Genomic DNA, 26,159 nt, shown 5'->3' with positions numbered 1-26,159 from the left:
ACAGTGATGTCTATAGGGTCTACAGTGATGTCTATAGTGATGTCTATAGTGATGTCTATAGTGATGTCTATAGGGTTTATAGTGATGTCTATAGTGATGTCTATAGGGTCTACGGTGATGTCTATAGGGTCTACGGTGATGTCTATAGGGTCTACGGTGATGTCTATAGGGTCTACGGTGATGTCTATAGTGATGTCTATAGTGATGTCTATAGGGTCTACGGTGATGTCTATAGTGTCTACGGTGATGTATATAGTGTCTACGTTGATGTCTATAGTGTCTACGGTGATGTCTATAGGGCCTACGGTGATGTCTATAGGGTCTACAGTGATGTCTATAGGGTCTATAGTGATGTCTATAGGGTCTATAGTGATGTCTATAGGGTCTATAGTGATGTCTATAGGGTCTATGGTAGTGTCTACGGTGATGTCTATAGGGTCTACGGTGATGTCTATAGTGATGTCTATAGTGTCTACGGTGATGTCTATAGTGATGTCTATAGTGTTGTCTATAGTGATGTCTATGGTGATGTCTATGGTGATGTCTACAGTGATGTCGACAGAGTCTACGGTGATGTCTATCGGGTCTACGGTGATGTCTATAGGGTCTACGGTGATGTCTATAGGGTCTACGGTGATGTCTACAGTGATGTCTACAGTGATGTCTATAGTGATGTCTATAGTGTCTACGTTGATGTCTATAGGGCCTACGGTGATGTCTATAGGGTCTACAGTGATGTCTATAGGGTCTACAGTGATGTCTATAGGGTCTACAGTGATGTCTATAGGGTCTATAGTGATGTCTATAGGGTCTATAGTGATGTCTATAGGGTCTATGGTGATGTCTATAGGGTCTACGGTGATGTCTATAGTGATGTCTATAGTGTCTACGGTGATGTCTATAGGGTCTATGGTGATGTCTACAGTGATGTCTATAGTGTTGTCTATAGTGATGTCTATGGTGATGTCTACAGTGATGTCTATAGGGTCTATGGTGATGTCTATAGGGTCTACGGTGATGTCGACAGAGTCTATGGTGATGTCGACAGAGTCTACAGTGATGTCTATAGGGTCTATGGTGATGTCGACAGAGTCTACAGTGATGTCTATAGGGTCTACGGTGATGTCTATAGTGATGTCTATAGTGTCTACGGTGATGTCTATAGGGTTTATAGTGATGTCTATAGGGTCTACGGTGATGTCTACAGGGTCTACGGTGATGTCTACAGGGTCTACGGTGATGTCTATAGTGATGTCTATAGGGTCTACGGTGATGTCTACAGGGTCTACGGTGATGTCTATAGTGATGTCTATAGGGTCTACGGTGATGTCTATAGTGTCTACGGTGATGTCTATAGTGTCTATAGTGATGTCTATAGTGTCTATGGTGATGTCTATAGTGTCTATGGTGATGTCTATAGTGTCTATGGTGATGTCTATAGTGTCTATGGTGATGTCGATAGGGTCTACGGTGATGTCTATAGTGATGTCTATAGGGTCTACGGTGATGTCTATAGTGATGTCTATAGTGTCTACGGTGATGTCTATAGGGTCTACGGTGATGTCTATAGGGTCTACGGTGATGTCTATAGGGTCTACGGTGATGTCTATAGGGTCTACGGTGATGTCTATAGTGTCTACGGTGATGTCTATAGGGTCTACGGTGATGTCTATAGTGTCTACGGTGATGTCTATAGTGATGTCTATAGTGTCTACGGTGATGTCTATAGTGATGTCTATAGGGTCTACGGTGATGTCTATAGTGATGTCTATAGGGTCTACGGTGATGTCTATAGTGATGTCTATAGTGATGTCTATAGTGATGTCTATAGGGTTTATAGTGATGTCTATAGGGTCGACGGTGATGTCTATAGGGTCTACGGTGATGTCTATAGGGTCTACGGTGATGTCTATAGTGTCTACGGTGATGTCTATAGGGTCTACGGTGATGTCTATAGTGATGTCTATAGGGTTTATAGTGATGTCTATAGTGATGTCTATAGGGTCTACGGTGATGTCTATAGGGTCTACGGTGATGTCTATAGGGTCTACGGTGATGTCTATAGGGTCTACGGTGATGTCTATAGGGTCTACAGTGATGTCTATAGTGATGTCTATAGTGATGTCTATAGGGTCTACAGTGATGTCTATAGTGATGTCTATAGTGATGTCTATAGGGTTTATAGTGATGTCTATAGTGATGTCTATAGGGTCTACGGTGATGTCTATAGGGTCTACGGTGATGTCTATAGGGTCTACGGTGATGTCTATAGGGTCTACGGCGATGTCTATAGGGTCTACGGTGATGTCTATAGTGATGTCTATAGTGATGTCTATAGGGTCTACGGTGATGTCTATAGTGTCTACGGTGATGTCTATAGTGTCTACGGTGATGTCTATAGTGTCTACGGTGATGTCTATAGTGTCTACGTTGATGTCTATAGTGTCTACGGTGATGTCTATAGGGCCTACGGTGATGTCTATAGGGTCTACAGTGATGTCTATAGGGTCTATAGTGATGTCTATAGGGTCTATAGTGATGTCTATAGGGTCTATAGTGATGTCTATAGGGTCTATGGTAGTGTCTACGGTGATGTCTATAGGGTCTACGGTGATGTCTATAGTGATGTCTATAGTGTCTACGGTGATGTCTATAGTGATGTCTATAGTGTTGTCTATAGTGATGTCTATGGTGATGTCTATGGTGATGTCTACGGTGATGTCGACAGAGTCTACAGTGATGTCCATAGGGTCTATGGTGATGTCTATAGGGTCTACGGTGATGTCGACAGAGTCTATGGTGATGTCGACAGAGTCTACAGTGATGTCTATAGGGTCTATGGTGATGTCGACAGAGTCTACAGTGATGTCTATAGGGTCTACGGTGATGTCTAGTGTCTACGGTGATGTCTATAGGGTCTACGGTGATGTCTATAGGGTCTACGGTGATGTCTATAGTGTCTACGGTGATGTCAATAGGGTCTATGGTGATGTCAATAGGGTCTATGGTGATGTCTATAGGGTCTACGGTGATGTCTACAGGGTCTACGGTGATGTCTACAGGGTCTACGGTGATGTCTATAGTGTATATGGTGATGTCTATAGTGATGTCTATATTGATGTCTATAGGGTCTACGGTGATGTCTATAGTGATGTCTATAGTGATGTCTATAGTGCCTACGGTGATGTCTATAGGGTCTATGGTGATGTCTATAGTGATGTCTATAGGGTCTACGGTGATGTCTACAGGGTCTACGGTGATGTCTACAGGGTCTACGGTGATGTCTATAGTGATGTCTATAGGGTCTATGGTGATGTCTACAGTGATGTCTATAGGGTCTATGGTGATGTCTATAGTGATGTCTATAGGGCCTTCGGTGATGTCTATAGTGTCTATAGTGATGTCTATAGGGTCTACGGTGATGTCTACAGGGTCTATGGTGATGTCTATAGTGATGTCTATAGGGTCTATGGTGATGTCTACAGTGATGTCTATAGGGTCTATGGTGATGTCTATAGTGATGTCTATAGGGCCTTCGGTGATGTCTATAGTGTCTATAGTGATGTCTATAGGGTCTACGGTGATGTCTACAGTGATGTCTACAGGGTCTACGGTGATGTCTACAGTGTCTACGGTGATGTCTACAGTGTCCACGGTGATGTCTACAGTGTCCACGGTGATGTCTACAGTGTCCACGGTGATGTCTACAGTGTCCACGGTGATGTCTATAGTGATGTCTATAGGGTCTACGGTGATGTCTACAGTGTCCACGGTGATGTCTATAGTGTCTATAGTGATGTCTATAGGGTCTACGGTGATGTCTATAGTGATGTCTATAGGGTCTACGGTGATGTCTATAGGGTCTACGGTGATGTCTATAGGGTCTACGGTGATGTCTATAGGGTCTACGGTGATGTCTATAGTGTCTACGGTGATGTCTATAGTGTCTACGGTGATGTCTACAGTGTCCACGGTGATGTCTACAGTGTCCACGGTGATGTCTATAGGGTCTACGGTGATGTCTATAGGGTCTATGGTGATGTCTATAGGGTCTACGGTGATGTCTATAGGGTCTACGGTGATGTCTATAGTGTCTACGGTGATGTCTATAGGGTCTACGGTGATGTCTATAGGGTCTACGGTGATGTCTATAGTGATGTCTATAGGGTCTACGGTGATGTCTATAGGGTCTACGGTGATGTCTATAGTGATGTCTATAGGGTCTACGGTGATGTCTATAGGGTCTACGGTGATGTCTATAGGGTCTACGGTGATGTCTATAGGGTCTACGGTGATGTCTATAGGGTCTACGGTGATGTCTATAGGGTCTACGGTGATGTCTATAAGGTCTACGGTGATGTCTATAGGGTCTACGGTGATGTCTACAGGGTCTACGGTGATGTCTACAGGGTCTACGGTGATGTCTACAGGGTCTACGGTGATGTCTACAGGGTCTACGGTGATGTCTATAGGGTCTACGGTGATGTCTATAGTGATGTCTATAGGGTCTACGGTGATGTCTATAGGGTCTACGGTGATGTCTATAGGGTCTACGGTGATGTCTATAGGGTCTACGGTGATGTCTATAGGGTCTACGGTGATGTCTATAAGGTCTACGGTGATGTCTATAAGGTCTACGGTGATGTCTATAGGGTCTACGGTGATGTCTACAGGGTCTACGGTGATGTCTACAGGGTCTACGGTGATGTCTACAGGGTCTACGGTGATGTCTACAGGGTCTACGGTGATGTCTATGGTGATGTCTATAGGGTCTACGGTGATGTCTATAGTGATGTCTATAGGGTCTATAGTGATGTCTATAGTGATGTCTATAGGGTCTATAGTGATGTCTATAGGGTCTATAGCAGGGGTGTCAAACATACGGCCCGCGGGCCGGAACCGGCCCCCAAGGAGGTTCGATCAGGCCCGCAGGATAATTTGAAAGTGGAAAAAATGCATAAAAGACATGGAATTAATATTTTTAATTCGCTGCAATTCATGGATTATCCGCTAAGGGGCGCACTCTTTCCATCAGAGTAGAAGACAAGCCGCATCACTGAGACAGACTGAAGTGTAGAATTTTCAAAGAAAAATGGACCACGTCCTATTTATTTACAGAGATGCACGGAAAACCTTCGTGCTTGGTGTGTTTGCAACAAGTTTCGGTATTGAAGGAATATAATATTCGACGCCACTACGAGACTCATCACAGCGAAAAATATGACGGCTTGCAAGGACAACTGAGAAGAGATAAGATTAACGAATTGCTGGCGGGTCTGAGGAAACAGCAGTCAACTTTCATCCAGAGCCGAGAAGTCAGTGAAGCAACGGTAAAAGCCAGCTACCTAATTGCTAGCGAAATAGCATTAGCATCGAAGCCGTATTCCGACGGTGACTTTGTTAAACGATGCATGATGAAGGCGGCTGAACTTGTATGTCCCGAGAAGCGACAAGCTTTTGCCAATATTAGCCTGACGAGGAATACTATAGCAGAGAGGATTTCGGAACTATCGGCAGATTTAGACAGTCAATTGAAACAGAGAGTCAAGTCATTTATTGCATTTTCCGTGGCAATTGACGAGAGCACTGACATCACAGACGTGGCCCAACTGGCCATATTTATTCGAGGAGTTGATGAGACATTGACTGTTACTGAAGAGTTTCTTGAGTTGGTGCCAATGATGGACACCACAACAGCCGAGGACATTTTCGGCTCTGTCGTTGCTGCATTGGACAGAGTTGGAGTGGACTGGTCCCGCGCTGTCAGCCTGGCTACAGACGGCGCGCCATCCATGGTCGGAAAGAAAGCAGGTGTCGCGACAAAGTTCAAAGACAAAGTACAAGCCCTTAATGGAGGAGATCATTTCCGGACATTTCACTGTATTTTGCACCAGGAGGCATTGTGTTGCAAGTCGCTGAAAATGGACCACGTCATGGAGGTGGTTGTTCGCACTGTAAATTTCATCCGGTCCAGAGGTCTGAACCATCATCAGTTTGACAAACTTCTCAGCGACAGCAACATTACCCACAGCCTGCCATACCACACTGAAGTGAGATGGTTAAGCCGAGGCGCTGTGCTGAGGCATTTCTTTGATCTACGAGAGGAAATCGGACAGTTCATGGAGAAAAAAGGAAAACCGGTGTTGGAATTACAATCTCAGGAATGGCTACGGGACCTTGCATTCTTGGTTGATATTACTGAACACTTGAACAATCTGAACAAAATGTTGCAAGGCCGCAAAAAAGTTGTCACACAGTTTTCTGACAACATACATGCATTTAAGTTGAAGCTGACTTTGTGGGAGACGCAACTATATGCGTATGTGTAAGTGGTTTAAAAATTCCTTTCTTTAAAAGTCTCATTTAATCTTAAAGTGCATTACTATATTTTTCAGTACCAATTAAAGTTTTGTGCCTTTGTACAATCAGTGGGATCAGTTGCAATGCATATTTGTGAATGATAAAAGTAAATTGCACATTTGTCTAAGGAAATATGAGGTGTTTCATGAAATGTTTTGTAAAAGGATAGTTCATTAAATTTCAATATTTTCCTAATGTTCTTGTGCTTCTTTACACCAAAACAAAGGAAAGACATGATATTTTGGTTATTTATAGCAGAGTATGGTATAATTTTAATGGTCCGGCCCACTTGACATCTCCCTAGGCCGTATGTGGCCCACGATGCGAAATGAGTTTGACACCCCTGGTCTATAGTGATGTCTATAGGGTCTACGGTGTTGTCTATAGTGTCTACGGTGATGTCTATAGTGATGTCTATAGGGTCTACAGTGATGTCTATAGGGTCTATAGTGATGTCTATAGGGTCTACGGTGTTGTCTATAGTGTCTACGGTGATGTCTATAGGGTCTACGGTGTTGTCTATAGGGTCTACGGTGTTGTCTATAGGGTCTACGGTGTTGTCTATAGGGTCTACGGTGTTGTCTACTCTATTCATTGTGTGTATTTGTCGTTGTGTCCGTTGCATGCTTGATGATATTTTAATAGATGCACAAGAGCTGCAAACTAAATGTCCTCACGGGGATAATAGTCATCATTATCATAATCTCTGGTGGACAGACACATTACGCAACTGTCATGGTGGAATCTGTCAACAGACGTTGGGATGGGACAACTAATGAAGACCTTTGTTCAGGTACAAAGATATTTCAATAATGATTATTTGGATCAAATCAGGATTTCACAAGTTATCACATCTTTCTAATTTGGGAAGGGGATGGGTCATTGGGCCATCTGCAGAGTTTCCGCTTAGGGTGACTTCTCCAATCGTTTGGGGTGACTTCTCCAATCGTTTGGGGTGACTTTTTCAATCGTTTGGGGTGACTTTTTCAATCGTTTGGGGTGACTTTTTCAATCGTTTGGGGTGACTTTTTCAATCGTTTGGGGTGACTTTTTCAATCGTTTGGGGTGACTTTTTCAATCGTTTGGGGTGACTTTTTCAATCGTTTGGGGTGACTTCGCCAATTCCGTTAGTACTTTATCTTAACATTATTACTGCTGGGCAGGCTCATTATCATTACATATTATACATGATTAATTATTGTAATATATTTTCATGGTTACCTGTCCCTGTAGCTTGTGGAGCTCCTCTACCAGCTGGCCAGACTCATGCTGCATGTTCTTTACCGTGGTGATCACCTGCATCTTCCACTCCTCCATCTTCTTCACCTGGATACATTACAACACATACATTAGCCTCAGCTACACTAGCCTCAGCTACACTAGCCTCAGTTACACTAGCCTCAGCTACACTAGCCTCAGCTACACTAGCCTCAGCTACACTAGCCTCAGCTACACTAGCCTCAGCTACACTAGCCTCAGCTACACTAGCCTCAGTTACACTAGCCTCAGCTACATTAGCCTCAGCTACATTAGCCTCAGCTACATTAGCCTCAGCTACATTAGCCTCAGCTACATTAGACACTCCGGGCTCCCGAGTGGCGCAGCGGTCTCAGTGCAAGAGGCGTCACTACAGTCCCTGGTTCGGCATCCAGGCTGTATCACATACGGCCGTGATTGAGAGTCCCGTAGGGCGGTGCACAATTGGCCCAGCGTCGTCCGGGTTTGGCCGTCATTGTAAATTAGAATTTGTTCTTAACTGACTTGCCTAGTGAAATAAAGGTTAAATAAAAAATAAATGTACATTAGGTACAGCTACATTAGCCTCAACTACATTAGCCTCAGCTACATTTGGCACCTTCAATATATACACTAGCCTCAGCTACACTAGCCTCAGCTACACTAGCCTCAGCTACACTAGCCTCAGCTACACTAGCCTCAGCTACACTAGCCTCAGTTACACTAGCCTCAGTTACACTAGCCTCAGCTACACTAGCCTCAGCTACACTAGCCTCAGCTACACTAGCCTCAGCTACACTAGCCTCAGCTACGTTAGCCTCAACTACGTTAGCCTCAGCTACAATAGCCTCAGCTACAATAGCCTCAGCTACAATAGCCTCAGCTACAATAGCCTCAACTACGTTAGCCTCAGCTACATTAGCCTCAGCTACAATAGCCTCAGCTACAATAGCCTCAGCTACAATAGCCTCAGCTACAATAGGCACACCTTTATACATGGCATTGCGCTATTGCACTTTAAAAACAGTGATTCCTCATCTGTGATGTGGATGAATGTTTTTATGTCCTGTGAGAAGGTTTTATGACACAAGGCATAGTTCTGTAAAAACAGACAAAACCGCTAATATTTGATCTTGCCTGTTGTTTCAGTGTGTCCCTCTCCTGTAGCAGCTCTTCAAACTGGTTGGAGCTGACGCCTCCAGAGTCTCCTGCCTGCAGCACCGACACCAGGGTCTGGCACTTCTGGGTCAGCGCGTCGATCTCAATGTCCTTCTCTCTGATTATAACAACAATAAGAAGACGACGAAGAAGAAAAATAAATTGTATTTGCAATAGAATTAAACAGCACATAGAAACAATGCATTACCAAGTACACTAGAGGGGGCAAGATGGCACCAAAACACAACTATATATATATTACAAATACATATATATAAATATATACACTTCCGTTCAAAAGTTTGGGGTCACTTAGAAATGTACTTGTGATTGAAAGAAAAGCACATTTTTTTGTCCATTTAAAATAACATCAAATTGATCAGAAATACAAGTGTAGACATTGTTAATGTTGTAAATGACTATTGTAGCTGGAAAGGGCAGATTTTTAATGGAATATCTACATAGGCCCATTATCAGCAACCAGCTAATTGATCATTAGACAACCCTTTTGCAATTGTGTTAGCACAGCTGAAAACTGTTGTACTGATTAAAGAATCAATAAAACTGGCCTTCTTTAAGACTAGTTGAGTATCTGGAGCATCAGCATTTGTGGGTTTGATTACAGTCTCAAAATGGCCAGAAACAAATAACTTTCTTCTGAAACTCGTCAGTCTATTCTTGTTCTGAGAAAGGAAGTCTATTCCATGCGAGAAATTGCCAAGAAACTGAAGATCTCGTACAACTCTGTGTACTACTCCCTTCACAGAACAGCGCAAACTGGCTCTAACCAGAAGAGAAAGAGGAGTGGGAGGCCCCGGTGCACAACTGAGCAAGAGGACAAGTACATTAGAGTGTCTAGTTTGAGAAACAGACTCCTCACAAGTCCTCAAATGGCAGCTTCATTAAATAGTACCCGCAAAACACCAGTCTCATTGTCAACAGTGATGAGGTGACTCCAGGATGCTGGTGTCTGTGTTCTTTTGCCCATCTTAATCTTTTCTTTTTATTGGCCAGTCTGAGATATGGCTTTTTCTTTTTTATGGACCCCAAACTTTTGAACAGTAGTGTACATCATTTAGCAGACACTTTTATTCAAATGGACTTGCAGTCATGCACTCATTCCAAGGCACTATCCTTGAGTTGCAAGCGCCTTGTCCTACCAACTGAGTTACTGTAATGTTTTTTTTTTTTGCACCAAATGTACAAACACAACTACACCTGATGATCCGAGACAAGTTCTGGATGGTCTCTCTGAACATCTCCTGGCTGCCTGAGGGGTCAGACATGGTGGACAGCCTCTGGTTCTCCTGCTGCACCTTGAGGAGCACAGCCTCCTTCCCTGCTACGATGTCCATGATGCGATGGTAGTCCGACCTCAGCTGACTGTTCTCCCTCGTCTTCTCATTCAGCACCGCCAGCACCTAAAATAAACAACAATACATGTTACTTTAAGAAACCCAAATTCACTTGACAAAGTCACCAATAATCAAGTAAAAACAAGTTTTTAAAAAATGTGTCAATTTGTTTATTATATCCTCTTATTGATATGTTTTTACAACATCTGTCCTACATGTAGACTACTACATCTAAATACTATATGTAGACCACTACTACATCTATATGTAGACTACTACTACATCTATATGTAGACTACTACTACTACATCTATACTATATGTAGACTACTACATCTAAATACTATATGTAGACTACTTCTACATCTATATGTAGACTACTACTACTACATCTATACTATATGTAGACTACTACATCTATATGTAGACTACTACTACTACATCTATATGTAGACTACTACAACTATATGTAGACTACTACTACTACATCTATATACTATATGTAGACCACTACTACTACATCTATATGTAGACTACTACTACTACATCTATACTATATGTAGACTACTACATCTATACTATATGTAGACTACTACTACTACTACATCTATATGTAGACTACTACTACTACATCTATATGTAGACTACTACTACTACATCTATATGTAGACTACTACTACTACATCTATATGTAGACTACGACTACTACATCTATATGTAGACTACTACATCTATATGTAGACTACTACTACTACATCTATATACTATATGTAGACCACTACTACTACATATATATGTAGACTACTACTACTACATATATATGTAGACTACTACTACTACATCTATATGTAGACAACTACTACTACATCTATATGTAGACTACTACTACTATATACTATATGTAGACTACTACTACAACTATATACTATATGTAGACTACTACTACTACATCTATATGTAGACTACTACTACTATATACTATATGTAGACTACTACTACAACTATATACTATATGTAGACTACTACTACTACATCTATATGTAGACTACTACTACTACTACATCTATACTATATGTAGACTACTACTACTACATCTATATGTAGACTACTACCACTACATCTATACTATATGTAGACTACTCCTACATCTATACTATATGTAGACTACTACTACTACATCTATATGTTGACTACTACTACTACTACTACATCTATACTATATGTAGACTACTACTACTACATCTATATGTAGACTACTACCACTACATCTATACTATATGTAGACTACTCCTACATCTATACTATATGTAGACTACTACTACTACATCTATATGTAGACTACTACTACTACATCTATACTATATGTAGACTACTACTACTACATATATATGTAGACTACTACTACTACATCTATATGTAGACTACTACTACTATATACTATATGTAGACTACTACTACAACTATATACTATATGTAGACTACTACTACTACATCTATATGTAGACTACTACTACTATATACTATATGTAGACTACTACTACAACTATATACTATATGTAGACTACTACTACATCTATACTATATGTAGACTACTACTACTACATCTATATGTAGACTACTACCACTACATCTATACTATATGTAGACTACTCCTACATCTATACTATATGTAGACTACTACTACTACATCTATACTATATGTAGACTACTACTACTACATCTATATGTAGACTACTACCACTACATCTATACTATATGTAGACTACTCCTACATCTATACTATATGTAGACTACTACTACTACATCTATATGTAGACTACTACTACATCTATATGTAGACTACTACTACTACATCTATATGTAGACTACTACCACTACATCTATACTATATGTAGACTACTACTACAACTATATACTATATGTAGACTACTACTACTACATCTATATGTAGACTACTACTACTACAACTATATGTAGACTACTACTACTACTACATCTATATGTAGACTACTACTACTACATCTATATGTAGACTACTACTACTACTACATCTATATGTAGACTACTACTACTACATCTATATGTAGACTACTACCACTACATCTATACTATATGTAGACTACTCCTACATCTATACTATATGTAGACTACTACTACATCTATATGTAGACTACTACTACTACATCTATATACTACATGTAGACTACTACTACATCTATATGTAGACTACTACTACTACATCTATACTATATGTAGACTACTACTACATCTATACTATATGTAGACTACCACTACTACTACATCTATATGTAGACTACTACTACTACATCTATATGTAGACTACCACTACATCTATATACTATATGTAGACTACCACTACTATATACTATGTAGACTACTACTATATACTATATGTAGACTACTACTAAATCTATACTATATGTAGACTACTACTACTACATCTATACTATATGTAGACCACTACTACTACATCTATACTATATGTAGACCACTACTACTACATCTATATGTAGACTACTACTACTACTACAACTATATGTAGACTACTACATCTATATGTAGACTACTACTACTACTACATCTATATGTAGACTACTACTACTACTACATCTATATGTAGACTACCACTACATCTATATACTATATGTAGACTACCACTACTATATACTATGTAGACTACTACTATATACTATATGTAGACTACTACTAAATCTATACTATATGTAGACTACTACTACTACATCTATACTATATGTAGACTACTACTACTACATCTAAATACTATATGTAGACTACTACTACTACATCTATATGTAGACTACTACTACTACTACTACAACTATATGTAGACTACTACAACTATATGTAGACTACTACTACTACATCTATATGTAGACTACTACCACTACATCTATACTATGTGTAGACTACTACTACATCTATATACTACATGTAGACTACTACTACTACATCTATATGTAGACTACTACTACTACTACATCTATATGTAGACTACTACTACTACTACATCTATATGTAGACTACTACTACTACTACTACATCTATATACTATATGTAGACTACTACTACTACATCTATATACTATATGTAGACTACTACTACTACATCTATATGTAGACTACTACTACAACTACATCTATATGTAGACTACTACTACATCTATACTATATGTAGACTACTACTACATCTATACTATATGTAGACTACTACTACTACATCTATATGTAGACTACTACTACATCTATTTACTATATGTAGACTACTACTACATCTATACTATATGTAGACTACTACTACTACATCTATATGTAGACTACTACTACATCTATATACTATATGTAGACTACTACTACATCTATATGTAGACTACTACTACATCTATACTATATGTAGACTACTACTACTACATCTATATGTAGACTACTACTACATCTATATACTATATGTAGACTACTACTACTACTACATCTATATGTAGACTACTACTACTACATCTATATGTAGACTACTACTACTACTACAACTATATACTATATGTAGACTACTACTACTACAACTATATACTACATGTAGACTACCACTACATCTATACTATATACTATATGTAGACTACTACCACATCTATATGTAGACTACTACTACTACTATATACTATATGTAGACTACTACTACTATATGTAGACTACTACTACATCTATACTATATGTAGACTACTACTACATCTATATGTAGACCACTACTCCAACTATACTATATGTAGACTACTACTACATCTATATGTAGACCACTACTACATCTATACTATATGTAGACTACTACTACATCTATACTATATGTAGACTACTACTACATCTATACTATATGTAGACTACTACTACTACATCTATATGTAGACCACTACTACTACATCTATATGTAGACTACTACTACTATATACTATATGTAGACTACTACTACATCTATACTATATGTAGACTACTACTACATCTATACTATATGTAGACTACTACTACTACATCTATATGTAGACCACTACTACTACATCTATATGTAGACTACTACTACTACTACATCTATATGTAGACTACTACTACTACATCTATATGTAGACTACTACTACTACCACTACAACTATATGTAGACTACTACTACATCTATATGTAGACTACTACTACTACTACTATATACTATATGTAGACTACTACTACATCTATATGTAGACTACAACTACATCTATATACTATATGTAGACTACTACTACTACTACATCTATATGTAGACTACTACTACTACAACTATATGTAGACTACTACTACATCTATATGTAGACTACTACTACATCTATATACTATATGTAGACTACTACCACTACAACTATATGTAGACTACTACTACATCTATATGTAGACTACTACTACTACAACTATATGTAGACTACTACTACTACTACATCTATATGTAGACTACTACTACTATATACTATATGTAGACTACTACTACATCTATATGTAGACTACTACTACTACTACATCTATATGTAGACTACGACTACTACATCTATATGTAGACCACTACTACTACATCTATACTATATGTAGACTACTACTACTACATCTATACTATATGTAGACTACTACTACTACTACATCTATATACTATATGTAGACTACTACTACTACAACTATATACTACATGTAGACTACTACTACATCTATATGTAGACTACTACTACATCTATATACTATATGTAGACTACTACTACTACATCTATACTATATGTAGACTACTACTACTACATCTATACTATATGTAGACTACATCTATACTATATGTAGACTACCACTACATCTATACTATATGTAGACTACACACTACATATATACACTACCGTTCAAAGGTTTGGGGTCACTAACAAATGTCCTTGTTTTTGAAAGAAAAGCACATATTTGGTCCATTAAAATAACATCAAATTGATCAGAAATACAGTGTAGACATTGTTAATGTTGTAAATGACTATTGTAGCTGGAAACAACAATTTTCAGCTTTGCTAACATAATTGCAAAAGGGTTTTGTAATGATCAATTAGCCTTTTAAAATGATAAACTTGGATTAGCTAACACAACGTGCCATTGGAACACAGGAGTGATGGTTGCTGATAATGGGCCTCTGTACGCCTATGTAGATATTCCATTCCATTATTATTTAATCAGCCGTTTCCAGCTACAATAGTCATTTACAACATTAACAATGTCTATACTTGTATTTCTGATCAATTTGAAGTTATTTTAAAAAATGGACCAAAAACATTTTCAAGGACATTTCGAAGTGACCCCAGACTTTTGAACTGTAGTGTACACACGCAGTCTACTTGGCAAATAAAGTTTATTGTGATTGTGACCTGCTCTCTCTCCACGGCGTAGGCCTGAAGTTGCTGTTGGAGGAACATCACGTCCTGGCTGTGGCCTCCTCCCCCCAGGGAGACTCTAGCGTGCAGTGCCTGGATCTCCAGATCCTTCAGAGAAATAAATCGGTATATTTCAATAAGACAAACTTGTTACATAGCCTCAAAAACGTGGTTAAACTATACATTTGATATCATGGATGGTCAAGTCCTTACATCCATAGAACCGTCTATGAATTTGAGTGACGGTACATTTCTCCAGCCACATCCCCTCACAGCGTTTTTTACCCGAAAAACAGTTGTTTGAACTTCATATTGCCCTTTTAAAAATGACATACCTTCTGCAAAACCATCTGGGAGAGTTTCCCAATCTCCTCTCTGGAGACCCCCAGTTGGTCCAGCTGTCTGGTCAGGTTCAGGTTCCTCTCATTCAGCTGGCTGATCTCAGTCTCCTTCTCCTTGATGCCCTTCAGGTTCAGATCAGATGTATTTAGCAAGAAGGCCACTGATGCTCAAGCCAAGTGAGATGGATGATGTCATTACATTTATTTTTCAAAAATTTTTTTGTTGTCATTTAACAGAAGTCATTACATTTATTTTTTAACTTTTTTTTTGTCATTTAACAGAAGTCAGATTATTTAGTAGATTATTGTTATAATATTAAATAATAAAATGTAGGAAATACCTTCACCAGACGGTTTATCTCCACCTTTGACAAGTCATGTTTCTCGTTGTCGTTCTCTCCGTTATTCAGGGACGACTGGGTCTTGTCTTCCTGTTGGAGGATGACCACTTCCTGTTCCTGGGAAGAGTGGGTGTGGCCGAGGTGATCTACTTCCTGCTGCAGGCGCCCAATCTCCTCGTCCTTGGCGTGGATCAGCCTATCGTAGTTCTCTCTGCTCTGCTCGTGGCGTTGGTGGGCCTGCTCCAACTCGTTCTGCTGCGCCAGGAGAGACTGCTGGGAGGAGAGGAGGTGACCCCGCTGCTCCTCCACTCTCCTCTTCAGGGAGTGCCCCTCGTCCTCCAGCTCGTCTCTGGAGCTCTTCAGCTGGCTGATCTCATTCTCCAGTTCTGTGATTCACATTTTCTGAAATCTGAATCTGAATGTGACTGTCGTCAATGAGGAAATTCCTTTTTGCAGGACTCCAGGCAGAGATTTATTAATTTTTTTAAAGGTATTTTGCGACCCTTTGTGCGAGTAACATTTTTTGATTGTTCGCACTGAACATTCTACCTGGTCACCTCAATCAAAACTTCCTATTTTCTGGGGCGGATAAAACCATGAATTTGTTAAACAGTAAAAGGCATTATCCTCATGATTGCTGTAATAAAAAGTGTCTTCCCTACCGCTGTGCCAGTTTCGCTGGGACCGGCTGCTGTAATGAGTGAGCCTCTCACGCCTCAGAATTGCTTGAGAACGACTACTTTGGCAGCAATTAGTTGTTCAAATTAAAGAGAGGGGAAGGTCAACGCTTTCTATAGGTGTAGTGTTTATTTCTTAACGCTCATTACCGAGCGCAAAGCACACACTATTTTACAAATCAAGACATCTAATCTGGTATGGCTTTGTAATGTGTAGCACATCGGCCAACACGAGTGAACTAGGCCACATTGTGACGGATTTTTTACTATAGGACTTACATTTACTGTTAAAAGTAATACATGGTGTTGTATTTAAAGTTAGCGATCTAGCTAATGTGTTTTGAGTTTCTACTTCCTCATCAGGTGGTGAATTAGAACCAATCGAATTAGGCCTATATAAAATGTTAGTGCATCGCACATAAAAGATGAAGGAAAATTAATCTCAATCTCGAACAAAAAAAATATCTAAATATCTTGACAGTAAGATCAAATAAAAATTAGCATAATGTTCAACCCAAAACTCATAACAATCAATGGATTGAGGTTGCATAACAAAATATTTTTTGATCATTTGCATTCCTGTTTGGACTGTTAGATGTAACAATGTATTTATTGAATACAATTTCACTAGTCTATTACACTTCTTAATAAAGTATTGTGAATTACTTCATAATTACTTTATAAGATGACTCATAAAGTCGGCTCCAAGTCTAGGACCAAAAGGCTTCTGAAAGAGCTTTTACCACCAAGCCATAAGACTCCTGAACAGGTAATCAAAATGGCTTCCCGGACTATCTGCATTGTATTTATTATGTGACGGCTGCAAAACGTAAAAAAATTTTTTTGGGGGGGGGGTGGCCCTCAAAATCATGGGCTGGTGCCACCAACTGAAAAAATTCATGTCACCAGTGCCACCAAGGGAAAACGTTAGTCTGGAGCCATAACAATATAATAACAATAAACAACAGCAGATAGGAAATTCTATTTACCTGTGATGATGTCCAGAGTGCGTGGCTCGGACAGGCCGGAGGGCTGGGGTCTATTCTGCTGGTCACTGAGGCGTTCAATCTCCTCCTGATAGGATAATCAGTTATTACACTTTTATTGCACTTTTCATTACATTAATTAATCTCAAACTACTTTTAATTAAAGCGGGGACGGGACGACAATGCAATTTAAAAAAACAAAACAAATAACTAATGATTAGATGGACAATCATGGCAGGCCGGGTGGTTCAGTCGTGGCAGGCCGGGTGGTTCAGTCGCGGCAGGCCGGGTGGTTCAGTCGCGGCAGGCCGGGTTGTTCAGTCGCGGCAGGCCGGGTTGTTCAGTCGCGGCAGGCCGGGTTGTTCAGTCGCGGCAGGCCGGGTTGTTCAGTCGCGGCAGGCCGGGTTGTTCAGTCGCGGCAGGCCGGGTAGTTCAGTCGCGGCAGGCCGGGTAGTTCAGACAGTGGCAGGTCGGGTAGTTCAGTCGTGGCAGGCCGGGTAGTTCAGTCAGTGGCAGGTCGGGTAGTTCAGTCGTGGCAGGCCGGGTAGTTCAGTCAGTGGCAGGCCGGGTAGTTCAGTCGTGGCAGACCGGGTAGTTCAGTCAGTGGCAGGCCGGGTAGTTCAGTCGTGGCAGGCCGGGTAGTTCAGTCAGTGGCAGGCCGGGTAGTTCAGTCAGTGGCAGGCCGGGTAGTTCAGTCGTGGCAGGCCGGGTAGTTCAGTCGTGGCAGGCCGGGTAGTTCAGTCAGTGGCAGGCCGGGTAGTTCAGTCGTGGCAGACCGGGTAGTTCAGTCAGTGGCAGGCCGGGTAGTTCAGTCGTGGCAGGCCGGGTAGTTCAGTCAGTGGCAGGCCGGGTAGTTCAGTCGTGGCAGACCGGGTAGTTCAGTCAGTGGCAGGCCGGGTAGTTCAGTCGTGGCAGGCCGGGTAGTTCAGTCAGTGGCAGGCCGGGTAGTTCAGTCAGTGGCAGGCCGGGTAGTTCAGTCGTGGCAGGCCTGGGTAGTTCAGTCGTGACAGGCCGGGTAGTTCAGTGAGAAGGGTAAGAGTGGAGGTGAGGATGAACTTTAATTTCCCAGAGGGGAAAAGTAACTTAGACACACAGTACTGCTGTATACAAACTAGACACTGTACATTACACACCCAACATGTGTCAATATTCAAATAAACCAAAATTAATAGCATAATAGATATATTGTACCATGTCATACCAAATCAAATCAAATGTATTTAAATAGCCCTTCTTACATCAGCTGATATCTCAAAGTGCTGTACAGAAACCCAGCCTAAAACCCCAAACAGAAAGCAATGCAGGTGTAGAAGCACGTATTGTAGACGTACCTTCAGGTGGCTCTTGTCTTCCTTCATGCCTCCCAGCTGCTTGTCCTTCTCCTCCAGTGCTCCTCTCAGGGTCTCAGCCTCCTGGGCGGCTGCCTGGACCACGGCCTCCAGCTCCCTCTGGGTGGCGGCCATGTTGGCTCTCAGGCTCTCCGTGAAGGAGTCCTTCTCCTGGAGATTCACATTTAGAATCATAAAACTTTTTTTTTTTTTTTTTTTAAAGGCGCAATCTGCAATTCCTACATACATTTTATGGGACTTATAAATGTATGATATATAGGCATTGATTATAAAAAATATATATATAACTTGTCTATATAAATGTCTCATGAGCTTCGTTCAACTGTCTAACCCCATCAGAACACAAACGTTGCACTCCATTGTTTGTAAACAACGTAATTGTAAACAAACACGGTATAGCTCCAACACATGGTTACATTTATCATTTTGATCTTGTAGTCAGTCCTTGCATCCATAGCTCCGTTGTCACGCCCTTACCAGAGTTTGCTTTGTATGTTTTATGTTTTGGTTGGTCAGGGTGTGATCTGTGTGGGCATTCTATGTTGTTTGTCTGGTTTGTCTATTTCTGTGTTTGGCCTGATATGGTTCTCAATCAGAGACAGGTGTTTTGCGTTGTCTCTGATTGGGAACCATATTTAGGTAGCCTGTTTTTGTATTGTGGGTTATTGTCTATACGTTGGTTGCTTGTGTCTGCACTTTCGTATTATAGCGTCATGTTCGTTTTGTTGTTTTGTAAGTTTGTTTAGTGTTTTTTGTCTTCGTTAAATAAATCAAGTATGTATTCATTAAACCACGCTGCGCTTTGGTTCGATCCTTACTCAGACGAGGAGGATTACGACGAACGTGACATCCGTCTATGAATTATGAGAGTAATTTAATTTCTGCAGACATATCTATCCTTAATACCCCAAAAGGTGGCCGCTTCGTAGTCGTTTTAACTGCAGATTGACCCTTTAATGTCAGAAAGGTCTGTCACAGAGTTAGATAAAAAGGACTCGTGGATAAACACCCGTTATAACACAAAAGATGAGTGCTCTAACTAACTCTATGGTATGTCAGCTGACCTGGAGGAGGTGAGTCAGCTGTTTCTGTCCGTCCACGGTGATGGACAGCATCTCGTTGGTGTCTCTGTGGTCGGAGGCCATCTGCTCCACGTCTCTTTTAAGCTGGAAGATCTCCTTATCTTTCTCCTGGTTCAGCCTCACGGTCCTCTCATGCTCCGTCTGCATGCAATCAAATCAAACTTTATTTATATAGCACTTTAAAAACAAAACATTTGGTTCAAAGTCAATGCTTAACAAATGAAATGAAAATAATAATAAACAAAGTGAGAAAGATAAAAAACTACTTTCTAGATAAATATGAAATGAAGACGGAAAAATATGATTATGAAGACGGATCAATATGATTATGAAGACGGATCAATATGATTATGAAGACGGATCAATATGATTATGAAGACGGATCAATATGATTATGAAGACGGATCAATATGATTATGAAGACGGATCAATATGATTATGAAGACAGATAATTAAGATATTAAGTGTCCTTGCTGGTCTAAAAGTATCCTAATGATTTTTTTAATTATATTTTTTATTTATTTATTTTTTATTTAATACCGCAAGTCAGTTAAGAACAAATTCTTATTTACAATGACGGCCTACCGGGGAACATTTCCTTGTTCAGGCGCAGAATGACAGATTTTTACCTTGTCAGTTCGATTCAGCAACCTTTCGGTTACTAGTCCCAACGCTCTAACCACTAGGCGACCTGCCTCCTCTACACTCTAACCACTAGGCGACCTGCCTCCTCTACACTCTAACCACTAGGCGACCTGCCTCCTCTACACTCTAACCACTAGGCGACCTGCCGTCTCTACACTCTAACCACTAGGCGACCTGCCGTCTCTACACTCTAACCACTAGGCGACCTGCCGTCTCTACACTCTAACCACTAGGCGACCTGCCGTCTCTACACTCTAACCACTAGGCGACCTGCCGTCTCTACACTCTAACCACTAGGCGACCTGCCGTCTCTACACTCTAACCACTAGGCGACCTGCCGTCTCTACACTCTAACCACTAGGCGACCTGCCGTCTCTACACTCTAACCACTAGGCTACCTGTCGCCCCAAATGATAAATGAAGATAGTAAGTGTCCTGGCTGGTCTAACAGTATCCTAATGATAAATGAAGATACTAAGTGTCCTGGCTGGTCTAACAGTATCCTAATGATAAATGAAGATACTAAGTGTCCTGGCTGGTCTAACAGTATCCTAATGATAAATGAAGACATTAAGTGTCCTGGCTGGTCTAACAGTATCCTAATGATAAATGAAGACATTAAGTGTCCTGGCTGGTCTAACAGTATCCTAATGATAAATGAAGATACTAAGTGTCCTGGCTGGTCTAACAGCATCCTAATGATAAATGAAGATAGTAAGTGTCCTGGCTGGTCTAACAGTATCCTAATGATAAATGAAGATACTAAGTGTCCTGGCTGGTCTAACAGTATCCACATTGTCTACAACATGGGTCAAACTCCTTCCACGGACGGCCGAGCATCAGCGGAGTTTTGCTCTTCCCTTGTACTTGATTGATGAAATAAGTTCACAAATTAGTTAGGAACTCCCCTCACCTGGTTGACTAGGTCCTCATTGAAAGGAAACTCCCCCCCAAAAAACTGCAGACACTAGTCCCTCCACGAAATGAGTTCGACACCCCTGGTCTACAATGTCTGCATATGTTCAAATCCAGCCTAGGGGCCTTTGACATACCCCGCCCACTGACATGCATCTCTCTCTGTTCAATAACACCAGAAAATACCTTGAAAATATCAAAAAATATCTAGAAAAATGTAATGAAGATAGATAAATTGTTTAAAAACAACAGTGGACCTGCAGTGCCGAGGCGTCCATGGAGCGGGCAGCAGTCAGCTCCTCGATGGTCTGCTGGTACTGCCTGGCCTGCTCCTGTAGGCCTCTCTCTGCCTGGCCCAGTTCCCCTTCCAGCTGGCTCTTCTCCAGCTTCAGAGCCTCGATGCGGGTGTCCTTCTCCAGGACGGTCCTGTTGAGAGCGGCCTGGACCTCCCTGACCTGCCTGGCCAGCTCCTCTATCCTCTCCTGGGCATGCTCAGCCTCTGTCTTCAACCTCTGCTTCTCCATCTTCATTTCGTAGTCTTCTGACATCATCTTCTCCTGGGAGCTCCTCATCTCAGCCAGCTCTCTCCTGAGCTCCTCCAGCTGGTCTCTGGACCCACTGGATTCTCTCCCTCTCTCCCCAGCCTCACACAGCTCTGCCCGGGCAGCAGACAGCTGCTCCTCCCTCTCCCGTATGGTTCTCTGGAACTCCTGTGTCTCCCTGCGTGCCTCCTTGCCCATCTCTGTTGCCCGTCCAAGTTTGTCTCTCAGCTCCTTAATGGTGCCCTCCAGCTGCTGCTTGCCCATGTGTAAGTCGTTGAGAGTGAAGGCACTGTGGCTCAGTTTGTCATGCTGGGCCTTTAGCTCTTGCTGCAGTGCCACCGTCTGGTCGGTGGTGGTACTGAGCTCTGATTGGAGCCTAGCCACCACAGCTTCAGATTCCTTCAGCTGAACAGAGAGCTGCTCCTTCACTGAGATCACATGCTGTAACGTGGAGACAAAACACAAAACACAATAAACAGCATGTCAATAACCTTGTCTAGGTAGTGTTACTTTGCTGCGTGTCTGACTACTATAAACTTTGTAGACTTGTTTGATAGCATTAGATAAATGTGAGTGACAAACCATTAACCTGATTACGTAACCTTGTCTTTAAATAAACTCAAAATGAAATTACCATTTCCCTGTTCACAACCCCCCCCCCCCCCCCCAGTGTAGTCTGTACAAATTCAAACCAGACCTGTGTAGCCTGTTGGTTCTGTCTGTCCAGTTCTTCCAGCTCGTTGAGGAGGGTATCTCGTTCCTCCTGGATCTCTCTCAACGACTGCTCACTCTTCTCTAGCTCTGCCCTCAGCCCTGACACCTGCTCTGTGGCGGCTGGGGAGGACTCCCCTCCATCAAGGCTGTCTGATTCCACTCTCTCCTCAGCCCTGGCAAGTCTCTCCTGTAGATTCCGCTGAGGAGGACAAAAATAAATATTATTTTTAATTTTTAACAGTAATCAAATCAAATCAAATGTATTTATATAGCCCTTCTTACATCAGCTGATATCTCAAAGTGCTGTACAGTAATGAAATAATCCAACTGAAAATAGCTCTCATCGAAACAGCAAATACCATTGTAGAAAACCCTTCTCAGGGCCCTAACCCTCTCTGAGGCAACTGATTATTTCACTTTATTCATAGTTTATATGTACATATCTACCTCAATTACATCATACTCCTGCTCGTTGACTCAGTACTGGTACCCTGTGTATATAGCCTAGTTATCATTACTCATTGACTCAGTACTGGTACCCTGTGTATATAACCTAGTTATCATTACTCATTGACTCAGTACTGGTACCCTGTGTATATAACCTAGTTATCATTACTCAGTACTGGTACCCTGTGTATATAACCTAGTTATCATTACTCAGTACTGGTACCCTGTGTATATAACCTAGTTATCATTACTCAGTACTGGTGCCCTGTGTATATAACCTAGTTATCATTACCCAGTACTGGTACCCTGTGTATATAACCTAGTTATCATTACTCAGTACTGGTACCCTGTGTATATAACCTAGTTATCATTACTCAGTACTGGTACCCTGTGTATATAACCTAGTTACCATTACTCATTGACTCAGTACTGGTACCCTGTGTATATAACCTAGTTATCATTACTCAGTACTGGTAGCCTGTGTATATAACCTAGTTATCATTACTCAGTACTGGTACCCCGTGTATATAACCTAGTTATCATGACTCAGTACTGGTACCCTGTGTATATAGCCTAGTTATCATGACTCAGTACTGGTACCCTGTGTATATAACCTAGCTATCATTACTCAGTACTGGTACCCTGTGTATATAACCAACATATGAAACCTAACAGAGGAGTCGGTACAGTTGAACATATCCACTTGTTTATTATCTAGTACTGTACCCCCCCTTTGCCTCCAGAACAGCCTGAATTATTCGGGGTATGGAAACTATGCTTAATTGTTATCAAGGGACCTACCATGTGCCAGGAAAACATTAGGGAAAACCCTATACACTTGTGTGTGACGAGCCCAGGAGGCTGTCCGTTTTCTGAGATACTGGAACCAGCACGACTGGCACCGAAGATCACTCCTGGTTTTGCCCATTCTAACGTTCAATCGGACAGTAACTGAATGCCTTGAAGCCTGTCTGTATATATATATATATATATATATATATATATATATATATATATATAAATAATTATTTTACCTTTATGTAACTAGGCAAGTCAGTTAAGAACAAATTCTTCTTTTACAAATGATGGCCATTCGCAAACAGAAATCAACTCATATAGAACCTTAAGTTGTGTTAACTTGTATTTAAAAAAAAAAAAAGTAAATTCCCAAGTGAAGTTTCCATTTGAGAGTAAACACACCCACCTTGTCTTGTTCCACCAATTCGTTCTCCTTCCTCAACGTCCCGATGACAGTGTTGAGTTCTAGAATGTCGGCGTGTTCCACCTCCATCTTTGTTTCACTCTGTTCCAAACAATCAACACAATCATTTAAAAGCAAGAACGATCACAGAATAAACGACATATTTCAACACCATTGTAAATACATTACGTGATCAGGATAGATACCTGAAGACTCTTCAGCCTAGAGATCTCCTTCTCTGCACCTTGAAAAGATGACCCCAAAAAAAGATGGAGTTAACCTGAGCTTTTGACAAATAACTATAACCCACTCAAGGGATAGAATCAATTCCATTTCAATTCAATCAGTAACCTCAACGGAAAATGTGAATTTCAGTTAAACCTCACTATACTTTGTGTATATTTATATTGTATTATACATTTGTAAAAGAGACCTAGTTCTCACAATATATCTTATCTGTTAAAATAATTGTTCCATAAAAAAAAAATCTAATAAATACTGAGACTGTACCTGCGAGAGCATTCCTCAGCCCCTGTATCTCCTGGTCTAGCTGGGCCTTATTCCGGGCTTTCCCTTCCTGCTCCTGGACACGTGACTGGAGCTCTGTGACGGACGTCTGCAACCGAGTGTAGTTCTGCAGCAGCTCGGCGTTCTCTGCCTGCGCCTCCTCTTTCTCCTGCTGCAGCGTGGCCTGTCTCCTCCCTGCCTCCTCCAGATTAGCTGTCAGCTCCTTCAGCCGCTCCTCCTGCTCCTCCTTCAGCCGCTCCTCCGCTGCCTCCTGTAGGGACTGGATGGTGTTCTGGAGGTCTGAGAGCACGGAGGACTCGTGAAGGCCGCTGGCTGTGGCTGGACTAGTACCTGGAAGGGTTTGGATACAGAGGGTAACATGTAAGGGAAATGTGCGAGAGTCTTAGGTCAGGGTGGAGAAATCAGTCACAGGTACAGTGCCTTCGGACAGTATTAAGACACTTCCCTTTGTCCACATTCTGTTACGTTACAGCCTTATTCTAAAATGGATCAAATACATTTTTCCCCCTCAGCAATCTACACACAATACCCCATGATGACATCACAATACCCCATGATGACATCACAATACCCCATGATGACATCACAATACCCCATGATGACATCACAATACCCCCAAAATGACAAAGCAAAAACAGGATTTTAGAAATATTTACATAAAAGTATTCAGATCATTTTCTATGAGATTTGAAATTGAGCTCAGGTGCATCCTGTTTCCATTGATCATCCTTGAGATGTTTCTACAACTTGGAGTCCAGCTGTGGTAAATTTAATTGATTGGAAATTATTTGGAAAGGCACACACCTGTCTATATAAGGTCCCACAGTTGACAGTACA

At 41.0% G+C, this 26,159-nt stretch overlaps 1 protein-coding gene across 1 annotated transcript in view; it reads right to left on the bottom strand.

The window, feature by feature from the left end:
- The window catches only part of trip11 (thyroid hormone receptor interactor 11), a 75,205-nt gene that overhangs the window by 36,005 nt on the left and 13,041 nt on the right, over positions 1-26,159 (bottom strand). Inside the window, exons 7-20 of the mRNA XM_055865588.1 lie at positions 25,305-25,652; positions 25,001-25,038; positions 24,798-24,896; positions 23,130-23,345; positions 22,148-22,873; positions 20,313-20,471; positions 19,231-19,398; positions 17,903-17,987; positions 16,237-16,622; positions 15,890-16,018; positions 15,549-15,662; positions 9,973-10,175; positions 8,734-8,872; positions 7,582-7,686 (exon numbers count right to left, since the gene is read on the bottom strand). Of these exons, the coding sequence (XP_055721563.1) occupies positions 7,582-7,686; positions 8,734-8,872; positions 9,973-10,175; positions 15,549-15,662; positions 15,890-16,018; positions 16,237-16,622; positions 17,903-17,987; positions 19,231-19,398; positions 20,313-20,471; positions 22,148-22,873; positions 23,130-23,345; positions 24,798-24,896; positions 25,001-25,038; positions 25,305-25,652 (2,915 nt within the window). The remainder of the gene's footprint in view (positions 1-7,581; positions 7,687-8,733; positions 8,873-9,972; positions 10,176-15,548; positions 15,663-15,889; positions 16,019-16,236; positions 16,623-17,902; positions 17,988-19,230; positions 19,399-20,312; positions 20,472-22,147; positions 22,874-23,129; positions 23,346-24,797; positions 24,897-25,000; positions 25,039-25,304; positions 25,653-26,159) is intronic.

The sequence above is a fragment of the Salvelinus fontinalis genome, chromosome 16, assembly GCF_029448725.1.
Source record: "Salvelinus fontinalis isolate EN_2023a chromosome 16, ASM2944872v1, whole genome shotgun sequence".
NCBI classification, from domain to species: Eukaryota; Metazoa; Chordata; class Actinopteri; order Salmoniformes; family Salmonidae; genus Salvelinus; species Salvelinus fontinalis.
This window is presented reverse-complemented; position numbering and strand designations above follow the sequence as displayed.